Raw genomic sequence first — 13,562 nt, 5'->3', positions numbered from 1 at the left:
CTTCAGAGAGAGCTCCCAGGGAGAGGTGCAGAATCTGACAGTGGGAAGGAAGCTGGGGAGAAGTAACATGTTATGGCCCAAGGAGTCAAGGTGGATGCCATCAGCATCTGCTATCACTTTCCTGCCAACTCTTTTTATTTCTTAATCAGTAAAAGCTTATAACACTAGGTTCTCTCCAGCCACGGTGTTATAGATGTCGGGAACCTCAGTGGTCCAGTCTTTGGAGCTTCTCAGGTTGCATGATTCAGTGACTGGGGGATCAGGTTGGTCCAGAGAATTTCCAGAGTGTTTTAAAGTCTGGCCCTTTCTTTTCTGTTTGATGCGGTTACCCAGCTCAGGGTATTTGGGGATACTTCAAGAACCTCCAGCAGCATGCCATACCACCCTCCACACCTCCTGGCTAGCCATGGAGCACACTGTCCAGTCTGCAACTGACAGACCTTAAAAAGACCACCTTGGGGAATACTGGAGGGTCACTATTATTCACCTGTTTCCTGGATTCACGTGCTGAGACATTTCCACTCTGTAGAGCGACAAACAAAAAAGAGAATCCTGAGTGCAAGTATGCTGTACACCGACATTGGCTAGATTAAGATTTCTCAGTGCCCTTCTTTCCTAAAACTTTTGCAGAACTTATGGGTACATCGAAATCATCTGTCAGTCATTGTTAGAAGACCTAGAATTAAAACATAAAACTGATAACCATGTGAGGCCATTTGTGCTGGCTAGGCCTCTGACATCCTTTCTGCTCATTTAATTCTCACAACAGCCTCAGAAGCAGGAACTCTTGTTATTCCCATTTCACAGATGTGTTTTCTGCTACCAGGAAGGAAGGAAGGGAGGGAAGGAAGGAGGAGGGAGAGCCGGCAGCTTCTAGTTTCCCTGCAGCCTGGCTGTTTCTACTAAGTTTTTCTTTCACAAATGCAAGCATTTCAGGCATCATATCATCAACAGGAAAATGAAGTTCCAGGTAGCCAAAAAGACACTTTCAAAAATATGACGCAGTTGTAGTCTTCCATGTCCGTGTCAGTCCATCATGATACATATAATCCCATGTTTCTTCCAACTGACCTTTTCCTTACAGTGTGCGGTCCTCCTGGAAACGGGGCCACCCTGCAGGCTAAGGGCTCCCAAAGTTTCTGAATCAGGCTGCTTAGGGTTCGAAAGGTTGACCTACCCCACTTCAGTTTCCCCTTGATGAGATTGGAGGCCCTCCCCTCAATTCTCAGAAGCCAAATCTCTGTCCCTTGTTCACTGCAGCTGGGTGACGTGCACAGAAACCAAAGGCTTATTCAATCACCAGTGTGAGCTGGAGGGGGGTGGGTGGCAGCTCCTATGAGTCCCTCGGGGCCAGGAACTCCACAGCAAATAGATTGCTCCCATGCTCCCTGCCCTGACAGTAGGTCACACTTCCCTCAGATCAGTTTAAGGTATTTGTGGTCAGAAACTTTATCTGAGCTGTAACCATCATGCCTCAAACAGTCAGGATGACAGATTGTGGAGATGGTTAAGAATGAAGAGAGGTGAAGAGATGGAAAGGAATTGCGAGGTTCCTGGTTATTGATAGTCTTAGAGCTGCAGGAGGCACCAGACGTGGGCTGGAGCAGTGCCCTCTGATGGAAGTCTCCGCAGTGATAGGGCTGTTCTGTAATCTGTGCAGAGTCCAGTGTGGCAGCTCAGCCATGTGTGGTTACTGAGTGCTGGAAATGTGCCTGATACACCTGAGAAACTGAATTCTTAATGTTATTTAATGTTTATGACTTCTTACATAAATATCTACATGTGGCTAGTGGCTACCATACTGGACAGCATAGGTCTAGATCTACCCATGAGAGACTAGAAGCCTTGGATAACATGTCACCATGTCATCCGTATTCACAAACAATAACTTGCTCTGTGAGGGCAAATACTTTATACAGGCTGCTGTGTCTATGCCTTTTCTTTGCTTGCTTTTACCAAGAAGATTCAGTATTTTCTAGGATATGTGAAATTAGATTAAATGGATTTCTGGCACTCAACTGTCACTTGCTCTAGGCTCCAAGATGGCCTAATATGGTCCTGCCACGATAGCCAACTGGAAGAGTTCCTTTGAGAGAGCAGAATGCTGAGAGCATCTGTAATCTAGGGGTCCCTGTGTGTTGATGAGTTGGCTATAATCTCAACGGCTCTTCTGTGAAATAAGCACTGGTTTATTCCTCCTGGTGCGCTCACAGCAAGCACTGAAGATGAGTCACCTAGCATTTCTAAACCTCAAAATACGTCACAGAGCGAGTTTTGCAAAAGGGCCCCAGCTTGCTTTTATTTCTTTTTTTATTTATGCATTTTAATATCTAATACCTTCACTTGGTTCAAAATTCAAAATGTACAAAATGATATACAGTGAAAAGTGTCATCCCACCCATGTCCCAGCCACCCAGTCTTTGTTGTAGGGTCAGTCAATGTTTTCCTTTTCCTGTGTGCCCTTTCAGAGACATTTTATGCATGTACAAGAAACTATGTATATCTTTTCTCTTTTAACACAAATAGTAGCATTCAGAACATATTGCTTTTTAGCTGCACAATATTGTACCACAGGGGGCAGCAAACTATGGCCCACAAGCCAAGTCTGACCTGCTGCCTGTTTTTCACAAATAAAGGTTTATTGGAACATAGCCATGCTGATCATTTACACATTGTCTATGGCTGCATTTGCATTACACCAGCAGAGCTGAATAGCTGCAGCAGAGACCTTATGGCCTGCTAAGCCTAAAACATTTACTATCTGGCCCTTTACAGAAAAAGTTGCCAACCCTTGTTCCAGCTAACAGGTATCCCAGGGTTTCTTTAACCTGTGCCCTGCTGATGAATGGTGGCTTCCAATCTTTAGCTATTATAAATAAGACTAGTCACTGACTTTGTAGGTCCCTCATTTCCCAATATAGAAATCTATCCGCTGGATAAATTTATAGACATGGAATTGCTGGGGCAAAAATTATGTGCATCAGTAATTTTGATAAACATTGCCAAATTACCCTCTATAAAGGTTATAACAATTTATATTCTCATCAGAAATGTTTGAGAGTGTCCATTCCCTGCATCTTCATTGATACTGTGAGTTCTCACAGTTTGTGATCACTTTGTGATCTTTGCCAATATTATAGGTAAAAAATGGTTTTTCAGTATACTTTTATCTTGCATTTGTCATATAATGAGGAAGGTGGAACATCCTTTTACATGCTGAATTTCATCCATATTTGCTTTTGTGTGTACTATCAGATCATATCTTTTGCCCATTTTTATTAGGTCTGGGATTCTTTTTTACTGGTTTGTGGTGGCTCTTTGTAAATTAGAGAAATTAGTCCTCTCTCCGTGATATAAGTTGCAAATATCTTCCCAGCTTGTCACTTGTCTTTTTTTTTTTTGGCCACAGCACGAGGTTTGCAGGATCCTAATTCCCTGACCAGGGATTGAACCCAGGCCCTGGCATTGGAAGTTCAGAGTCCTAACCACTGGGACACCAGGGAACTCCCTGTCACTTGTCTTTTTACTTAATTTATGGTAGTTCCAGCTGGCTTTCAAAAGATATTGTTAGCCCGTAAGGAAGTGTTAGTACAGCTGTGTGCTACGGTGGTGTGACCCAGCTGGTGTGGCTGGGGGCAGGAAGGTAGGGTACCAGACTAAGGAAAATAACGAGACTGTCTCATCAAGGGGGCACTGCCAGTCCTTTACCCCACTACCCAGCACAGCCACATGGGGGGGGGGCGCCAGGTCCTCATCTCCTTTATTGTGTTTCCAACCCCACGACTGGTCAACACCCATCCACCATTGTAACCTCATCCTCATACCCTCCACCAAGGAATCTTCACTCACTCATTCACACTCCATTTGTCAACCACAAACCAGGCTGCAGGCCCCATGCTTGGTGCTGTGGACACAACGTCCCTGGCTTCAATTCTTGCTCATCCCCAGCCACTGATTCTGCCGATCTCAAAGCTGTCTTAGATATTTCTTAATAGTAACTCTTTCCCAGGAAAAGCGTAGGGATCTTACTTCAAAACTAAGAGATCTGCAAAGACAAAACAACCCAAATCCCTGAGAAATTAAGGTAAGGTGGCTCGTATCCAACACTTAGTCTCCTGGCAGGGACAGAGCAGAGGCGAGCCTTCTTAGGAATGGGATGATCTCCATGAACCCGAACAAAAATGCTGTCTCTTAGACTTCTCCAATAATTACTTGCGGATGAAGAATTTATTTTTCTCCTCAGAATACCCCTCCTTGCTGAGCCCCTTCTGCCTCGTTCATCAGCAGGGTGTGCTCACTCACGACCAAAAGGGCAGCGAGTTTGCCAAGCCACATGCTCCTCTGTGTTTCCTTTGGCAGCTTTGACCGAGACTGGGAATTGGTCCTACACCCTAAAGAGAGCCGCTTAAACAGCCAAGCAGCTCTCATGTAAGTTCAAGGAGAGACATGGCTCAGCCTAGCCAGGCCAGCTCTTCTGCCAATGTTGATGTTTCACCGAGTGAGACATGCACTTCTTTTTAATTCCCACTAAGGAGGACCCATGTTCTGGTGAAGACTGGATGGCATCCAGCTTTCTCCCAAGTGAATCCTACGTCTGGCTGGGGTAGTTCAGGTGTGTGTGTGCTGCCTATCAAAATCTATCCTCAGCTAAATAACATTTATATGACACTGGGTGACTGGAAAGTGCCTTATAATCATTACAATAATGACAGCCGATCCTCCTAATGAAAAGGAGATTTAATTCCATTCCTGGTAGATCTTCCTCTTCCGGAGTCCCGAGCCTGCACCTGGAACACGTTGCAGACCTCCAATAAACATCGTTGGGCATGTTCTAGGGGTAAAAACCATGTTAGGTGCCCGGGGGTGTCGAGGGGTGAGTAAGAAGTTGTTCCTGCACACAAGGTGCCACAGTCTAGTGTGAGGTTGGCTGGGGTGCAGGTGGGAGACAACGGACAGAAAGACCACGCCAGGCAGAGTGAGCTGTGCTGGGAAAGCAGGGCCAGCAGTGCATTTATTGAGGTTTACAGAGCGCCCGACAGTGTCCTGAGCACTTGACAGGTCTGTTCTCATTTCACCTTCCCAACCCGAGATAGGTATTGTGATTTTATCCATTTTATACAGGAGGAAACTGAGGCACAGAGAGGTTAGGTAAATCACAGTTAGACCATGGCAGAGCAGGGATTCAAACCACATGTTCTGACTATAGAATCAACACTCTTAACTGCTACTCTGACCCAGACAGACCTCATGGAGCAGGCGGACCTTGATTCATCCCCTTTTTAAAGGATGAGCACAAGTGACATCTTGTGTGAGGTTGGGAGGGCTTTGTCTTGAGGGACCAAAAGGTTAGGCCAGACTTCTGTCAGGATCTTTCCAGACCACAAATCTGTGCCTTCCCTGCGGATAAGCTTCCTCTATCATGCAAGATCGGGAACCCCTTTGTCCCCAAGAAGCCCACTGCTTTCCCTTTCTCCATGAGAGTGACCATAATGAGGTCTGTGTGATCCTGTGGGATCTGAGAAGCTTAAGAGCAAGGCCGTTAGCTGTGCTCTGCAGCAGAGCAATACTCTCATAAAGCTGTCCCCCAGCTGCAAAAACCAGAGAGCTTGTGACTTGCTGGAACCCACGCAGCAACTGCTCGGGGAGAGGCAGGCTGCACACGTCCACCCTTGAGGGCTCAGCCTGGACATGTGTTCTGCTAAGAACACACCAGCATCATTGCTCTCCACATTCTGCCCCCTCCTAAACTCTCACTCTCCTCTCACACCACAAAGTGGCCATTTTTTCCAGTCGCCGAGGGTGTTTTGGGGAATGGCAATGCTAATCAGCCAAATGGGTGGGGTGTGGAGATGGCTCTTTTCCCCTCCATTTGGAGACCCTCCAATTCTGCATTCTGACTTACTTGACAGCCTGCTGCTCTTTGTCTGTCACATCCATCCTTCATGTGCAACACTGTGCCAATTTGTAAATTTTAATTTGAAAATTTTTAGCGTATTTCAAAATGCCAACATGCTTTCCTGCCCCAGAAACACAGCTGGAGTGCAAACCTGGGTGGCTCGGCTCGTGCGTAGTGGAGCCCAGAATTCAAGCTGGTTTGCAAGCCTGGGAACCAACATATCTGAACCTCAGCACACATCCCAGCAATGGCACTGAGTGACAGATCAGTCCTGCTTTCCCATGCTCAGGAGCTAGAACCACACACCTCCTATTCGGTCTGTGAGGAGAAATCTGTAGGCATTGGGTTGAAATGGAAACAGAAGTAGAGTTATTATAATAACGAGAAAACATAAATCTAAAAAGCCATTGGAGAAGAACATGTAACACTTTTAGGTGAGTTAAAACAATTAACTGTCCCCAGATGAAGGGCAAGTATCATTTGTGGCAAGCTGATTTGAGAAGGTCTGGGACGTGATATAAAACAAAATTGAAACACACAGTGATCAAATTAATTTATTTTTCTCTTTCCATCTTAATTAAAAAATGGTGCAAGAAAGTTTCCATTTGGTGCTGGGACGTCATTAACACTGCTCTTATACTTATTAATTTTGCCTTTCAACAAAGAGAAAGCCAGCTTTGAGACTCAGCAGCTTGGCAAGCAACATTTGCTAGAATATAATACAGTGGCTTGCTTTAATTTTATTGATTTTTTTCCAGTTATCTTTTATCTATGGCAAGTAATACAGTTTTATCAGTTTCTGTAGCAATCTAGAACTTTGCTTCCATGAACCAGGCATCATTAAATGCAGATTCCTGGGCCCCACTCAGGATCTCCTGAGTAAGAATCTGCATTTTCACAAGGTCCCCCAGATGATGCTGACACACTTTAAAATCTGAGAACTTAACTGTAGTTTACATTTTAAAGACATTTATTTACAAAGAAAAAGTGAATTGGTTCAAATAAAAACAGTTTGAATTAGTATTCAGATATATGACAAACCATGCTGGTTGTCCAAGAATATCTGGGAAACACTTGGGTACAGCATTTTGCCAATAAAACTAAGACCTGGGGATTCATTTCTCCAGAGACCAGTGTGTGCCACTGAACTACCGAGTACATTATCTGAGTCGAGAGGAGGGACAGTTCATTCAGTGCCGGGGCTATGGCCTTGGCCAGCAGCTTTACCCCAGACCTGCCCACCAAGGCTTTGAAACGTGCCTCCATGGGACTGGACTTCCCCTCATGCCCGGCTCTTACCCGTCCTGTGCTGGGGATGTTTCCCAACTGCTCTCTGCAAGGAAATGTAAACATATGTTTTTATGTGCCAGTCAAATTCATAACACTACCTAAAAGGTAACATAAAAGTTTCCAGTGATGTTTTCTTTATGTAATTTTAGAAATGACACATTTTAAGATAAAATACTTTGCTTTTCCATTTGCATCTATAGCTTCAGTGTGACTTGCTATTTCTTGCGAAATCCACCAACCATTTTTATAATTCTGTCATCAACAATAGTGTCACAAAGTCAGATTACAGAAAAATGCTTGATTATTAATATCTGATTAAGCAAATAGTCACTCACATCAATGATGAATGAGGATAGCTCTGCTATGAATTTTGGTTAATATTTGGATGAGTGCATTCATCAGTGTTGTGAGTGACTTCTTTGTGAATCACATGATAATTTTCAGATACTGGAAGAATAGTCCCTCTAATTTTTGTGCCATTCCCAGTGCAATAGCTACAGACATGACCCACTTTTAAGTTTAATCTGCATTATTAACATTTTCTGCATCCCTTTCTTACATCTGGACAATCAACAAAACAATAATTCAACCTCTGATTTGTAGTGTTTGCCAGTTTCCATGGTGTAAATACTCTCACCATGGCTGATTTCAAACTACTAACATGATGTAAATGAGCACAAAGTTGGGAAGAGATGTGCAGGAGCACAGCATTATGTGTTATTTCTACCACACAAGTACCATTGATGTAAATTACCTCAGTAGCATAGATAATGATAAAATGCAAAATAATTAGCCAGTGATGTGTTTATGTATTACCCTTTTTCATATAACTTATTCGACTGTAACTTGATATAATCTAATTTTGAATGATGGCTGCATAAGCACCAGCTCACAAAATTCCTGAAACTTTAGCACTTGGCTTTTGTGAGCTTTTAGGAGCCAACTTCAGCTCATGGTTGCCCCTGGCCACTCTGACTCCATTTGTCTGCTGGGGTACCCCTCTCCCACGCAGCCCATCTGGCCAGGCCCCGGCACCAGAGGGAGGAAGAAAAACCAGGCTACTGATCACAGGACTTGGTGAACCATGAGGGTATTTTAGAGGGATCCACATTCACTTTGAGGGAGACAGCTCTAATTTGGAGGGTCTTAAGTAGAGGCATTGGTGGAATTGGCAGCATTAAGTACTGGTTGTTAAGAGCACAGCGCTGGGGTCAGCTGCTGGGCTTGAATCCCAGCTCTGACCCTCATGGGCCATATGCTCCTTCTTTAAAAATTTTTTTTATTTATTTATTTTTGGCTGTGTTGGGTCTTCATTGCTGCACACGGTCTTTCTCTAGTTGCAGCGAGCAGGGGCTACTCTTCATTGCGGTGTGTGGGCTTCTCACTGCGGTGGCTTCTCTTGTTGCAGAGCACGGGCTCTAGCTGCCCGGGCTCAGAAATTGTGGTGCCCCCATCTTAGTTGCTCTGCGGCATGTGGGATCTTCCCAGACCAGGGCTCGAACCCGTGTCCCCTGCATTGGCAGGCGGATTCTTAACCACAGAGCCACCAGGGAAGTCCGGACCATTTGATCTTGAATAAATAGCTCAATCTCTCTGTGCCTCAGTTTCCTCATGTAAAATGGAAATAACAATGACACTTGCTCCACAGGGTTGTAAAGATTAAATGATATATGGACTTAAAGTAGTTAAGGGAATTCCCTGGTGGTCCGGTGGTTATGACTCTGCTCTTTCACCACTGGAGACCCAAGATCCCACAAGCTGCATAGCACAGCCAAAAAAAAAACAAAAAAAACAAAATGCAGTTAACAGAGCATTTGGCACAAAATGCTCAATATATTAGTTATCGTTAGTAGTATTCAACTCATAGTAGCTTTTTACAAACTCATTTGTTGGGTACTACATTCCTTGTTACACATGGAAAATATATATAGCCAATATTTGCATGATTTTAAGGTTCTAACAGCCTCCATATGCATAACCTGATGGGAGCCTCATAGTGATCCCAGGAGGCAGTCATCATATGATTATCGTTCCCCACTCAATGTCATCTACGGGCAGAGACTGGAACTCAGAGAGGCTGAATGATGGCCCGGAGACACACAGCCACGGGCCAACCAGTCAGAGGAGGGTCCACGGGTTATGTTCTCCTTCAGCTGCTCCCAAGCCTTTAATGGACATTTCTGTTGAGCTCTTTATAGCCCCCAAACAGCAAGAACTGGCAGAACTACTACTGAGATGTGAGCCTTTTGACTTGGGATTTCTTAGCCAGTCAGTTAGGTTGGACTATTTGCGCATAATTCTGTAAATAAGTATTCATATGTGGTAAAGATGGCAAATTCAGAAAGCCAGTAACTTAAGAGAGAAAGCAGTTTATTTTCTTCTACATCACTGACTTGTAGACATTTTATCAGACTGCACTGAAGATAAATGAGGGAGAGCTCTCGTGTTTTCCCTTTTCCCCAGCAAAGAGGAGTAATCAGAATATATCCATCTTGCTCTGGGGAGAAGGTTCAAGGCACAGACCTTCCCCCTAAATTCACAGTGTGGTCAGATGGGTTTTTACAGGGAAACAGGGACTATCAGGTCAAGTTTGTTCACTCCTTGTTTGAGCAAGGTGTGGGGCAATTGGAGCACTGGAAGCGGTTACAAATTCCCAACGTTTATCAAAATTACAAATGCCTACTTTTTTTTGGTAGGGGGGCTGCATTGGGTCTTCGTTGTTGCGCACGGGCTTTCTCTAGTTGCGGCGAGCGGGGGCTACTCTTCACTGCGATGCGTGGACTTCTCACTGAGGTGGCTTCTCTTGTTGCGGAGCACAGGCTCTAGGCTCGCAGGCTTCAGTGGTTGCAGCACGCAAGCTCAGTAGTTGTGGCTCGCGGGCTTAGTTGCTCCGCGGCATGTGGGATCTTCCCGGACCAGGGCTCAGACCTGTGTCCCCTGCATTGCAGGCGGATTCTTAACTACCGAGCCACCAGGGAAGTCCACAAATGCTTACGTTTTTGATTCAGCAGTTCCACTACAGGAATTTACCCCTCAGAGATCCTCCCATGTATGGAAAATGAGGGATTGCATCATTGTTCATAATGGGCCAAGACTGGAAACAAGCTAAGTGTCCATCAGTGGGGAACTTCCAAATAATCGTAGTACTTCCAAGCAAGGCATTACCATGCAGCCCTTAAAAAAATGTAAGTGATCTATATATACTGCTATAGAATAATTTCTAAAAATATGTTAAGTACCAAAGCAAGGAGGGATGCTCATATGCATTTATTTATAAATATATGAAATATTTCTGGAAGGAGATATGAGAAACTAGAAACAGGAGAACAAAGTAATTAGGGTACAGGAAGAAAAGGAGACTTTCTACTATATATCCTTTAGAAAATTTTTTGAATTTTATTCCATTTGCATGCATTATATGTTCAAACTAAATAAATGTTGGAATACAAGCTGGTGTGGGTGCCAATAGAAAAAGAGTGATTTTTAAATCAAATGGCTGTTTCCTCTGCGTTAGAGGCCGCGGGGTGGTGACGGGAGAAGGTAAGAGGGAAGGACGGGTTCAGGCCCTGGCTCCCCTTGCTCACCCCTGCCTCTCCACAGCAACAGACGGAGGTGGCCCGCAGGGCCCAGACCCAGGAAGAGAAGCTGGCTGCTGCCCTCAGGGTGGAGTTGCACAACACTTCCTGCCAAATCCAGAGCCTGCAGGCTGAGACGGAATCCTTACGGGCCCTGGTGAGTGGGCCAGGAACAGCCTTGGCCTTTCCTGCGTGAAGTTTTACTCTCAAATGTCTAATTGTAGTCATATGGGTTTCCCATCTCACAGCACATGAGTTTTGAGGGCTGCAAAGGATCATCCGATACCAAATGACAAATGTAGTAGACACAGTTAGTGCCCCAGCGAAATCCCCTTCACCAGGCTGCTGCCATGACTGTTGGCTGCTGACGCCACAGATGCCCAGAGACTTGCCCTCTGCCGAAAAGAAGACCTGGCCTAGGATGGTAGGTGTGCCCCCCCAGTCCTCAGCCGTCGGCCAATGACTGACTGACAGTGGGGTCTAAAAGCTGCAAAGTGGACTCCACTCTCCAGAGTGGAGCTCACCGAAGTGCCACACCCACCGTGAAGCCTAGACCCTGACTCCAGAGCTGGGGTGATCCCTCCCACCTGCCACCCACTCACACTCAGAGCCCCCTGGTTCATGTGGTTATATCAGCTCATGCACTGAACTCACATTAACTCCTTGAGGGCAGGGATCATGTCTAATTAGTTTTATGTCCCCAAAGCACTTGGTACAGTGCCCAAAACACAATTTCTTCAAAGTGATAGAAACAGTAATAAGAGCACGCTCACCTGCATTCTCTCATCAGAGCTTCATGGAAACATTAAGTAGGGTGGATTGTGACTGCATCCCATTTTGCCGAAGAGAAAACTGGTTCAGGGATTTGCCCATTAACACGAGTCATAAGTCGAGAGGCAGAGCTCTCTGGCTCTATCACGCACTAGACGGTGGCAGTCCTGTGGAGTTGGGGTCGGGCGCTCAGACCCTGGAGTCTTGAATCCTGGCTCCTCTACTCACTAGCTGTGTGACCTCCCTAAGATGCCGTTTTCTCCCTTGTACAGTGAGGATCTATTTTGGTTATCACATCCATCTGCTGTGTTAGTGGCTTAGGACAACAGGAAATCATTTGTTCATTTATTCAGCAATTTAGGGAACGCTCGGCAGAGATGGCTCTTCTCCATCCCATGTGGCATCTGCTGGGGCTGGAACGTCCAAGAACGGCTGCTTCAGCTCACATGCCCGCTGCCTCAGCTCTGCATCTCTTTTTCTCTCTCCACGTGGCCTCTGCACGTAGCTGGCTTTGACTTCCTCGTATCATGGCAGTCTTACATTGTTGGACTCCTGACATGGCATCTGGCTTCCCTCAGAGGGTGAGCACAGAAGGTACCAGGCCTCTTAACACCTGGGCTTGAAAGTCCCCGAATATCATTTACACAGCATTCTGTTGGTCAAAGCAGTCACAGACCAGCCCAGATTCCACAGGAATCTGCCTCTTGATGAGGCAGTGGCAAAATTATGGAGGGAAAGTGCAGGTGGGATGGAGAGCATTGTTGCAGCTGCCTTTGGAAACGTGGTCAACCACTGAACCATCGTAGCATTTTCCTCATAAAGTCATTGGCATGATTAACTAGATAATGCAGGTCAAGCCCTTAGCACCCTGCCCGGCACAGAGTGAGCAGTCAATAAATGGTATCTGTTATTAATTATCCTTATAAAATTATTATTATAACCACTAGTATAATAGCCCCAAGTTGGCATCATCTGATCACCACACTTAAACCCCATGGTCCTGACTATTGGGACAAATAGGACAAGAACTCACCCCCCCACCAGAAGATGGAGCAGTGACGTGCTGGCTGGGCTCGGAACCCAGGATGGGCTGCCTCTGTCCCCTGTGGCTCTAGCAGATCAGAGTTCTGGTCGCTGGGCCTTGCAGGCAAGGTTAGGAACACAGGCGAGCCAGAACAGGTAGCACACACGTCTACAGCTTTCCAACATGGCAGAGTTCATCCAGCCATGCTGCTACCCTCAGTCACAGCAACCTGTGCACACACAGGGCCTCACAGCTATGTAAGCCTCAGACAGCCGAGCTGGTGACATTTTCAGCTCCTTTGCCAACAAGGCACTGTTTATAGCGGCAGCCAGGCATCAGTAATGGTGTCTAAGGGCTCCTGAGCTCTGTGTTCAGTCAACTCAGACCAGGAATGGAATTCAGTCCAGAAATCACAGAAGGTCACTATTTTACTTTCCAGAGGGCTTAGCAATTTAAGGAAGTCCCTTCAGATCTCTAGAGACAAGAGTAAGCATGCTTTTGTGACCTCAGTTTGCTTGCTGGTGCTGTGTCGTGAGTGGGCTGGGGCAGGAGACCCACAGCAGTGGCTGATCATAGAGACTCAAGCACAGGCATCTCTGTGAGAACCAGGCCAAGATGTCAGGGACATAGGTGCAGAAGCTTGACTTGGATTCTAAAGGTGGAATGGAAAAGACACGGCACCTCTGATTCGTGTTCCCATGAACCCACCTTGGACAGTGGGTCCTAAGTCTTCAGCGAAAAACCCCAGGCCACATAGAAAAGTCACCACGTACACAGGGCAAAAACTATAGACAGGTGATCCAAACCTGATTCCATGAAAGGTTTTCCCAAATCACATGTGTTACAGGTCCAATGTCAACAACCACCGCTCACAAACCAAGCACTTTCCTGATAAACAAAGGGAGAAAACCCAGAGAGGTTGGAACAAATGATTCTCAAAGTCCAGGTGGCCATTTCTGCATCCTCACTGCCATGGAGGGGTTTTCAGATCTCACCAGCAAAATAA

At 45.7% G+C, this 13,562-nt stretch overlaps 1 protein-coding gene across 1 annotated transcript in view; it reads left to right on the top strand.

Annotated features, from left to right (window-relative positions):
* BFSP2 (beaded filament structural protein 2) overlaps window positions 1-13,562 on the top strand; it is a 74,370-nt gene that overhangs the window by 56,926 nt on the left and 3,882 nt on the right. Inside the window, exon 5 of the mRNA XM_082392797.1 lies at window positions 10,787-10,918. Coding sequence (XP_082248923.1) covers window positions 10,787-10,918 — 132 coding nt within the window. The remainder of the gene's footprint in view (window positions 1-10,786; window positions 10,919-13,562) is intronic.

This window comes from Balaenoptera borealis, assembly GCF_965194805.1.
Source record: "Balaenoptera borealis genome assembly, chromosome: 5".
NCBI classification, from domain to species: domain Eukaryota; kingdom Metazoa; phylum Chordata; class Mammalia; order Artiodactyla; family Balaenopteridae; genus Balaenoptera; species Balaenoptera borealis.
The sequence above is the reverse complement of the archived record's forward strand: the minus strand, read 5'-3'. Positions and strand labels throughout refer to the sequence as shown.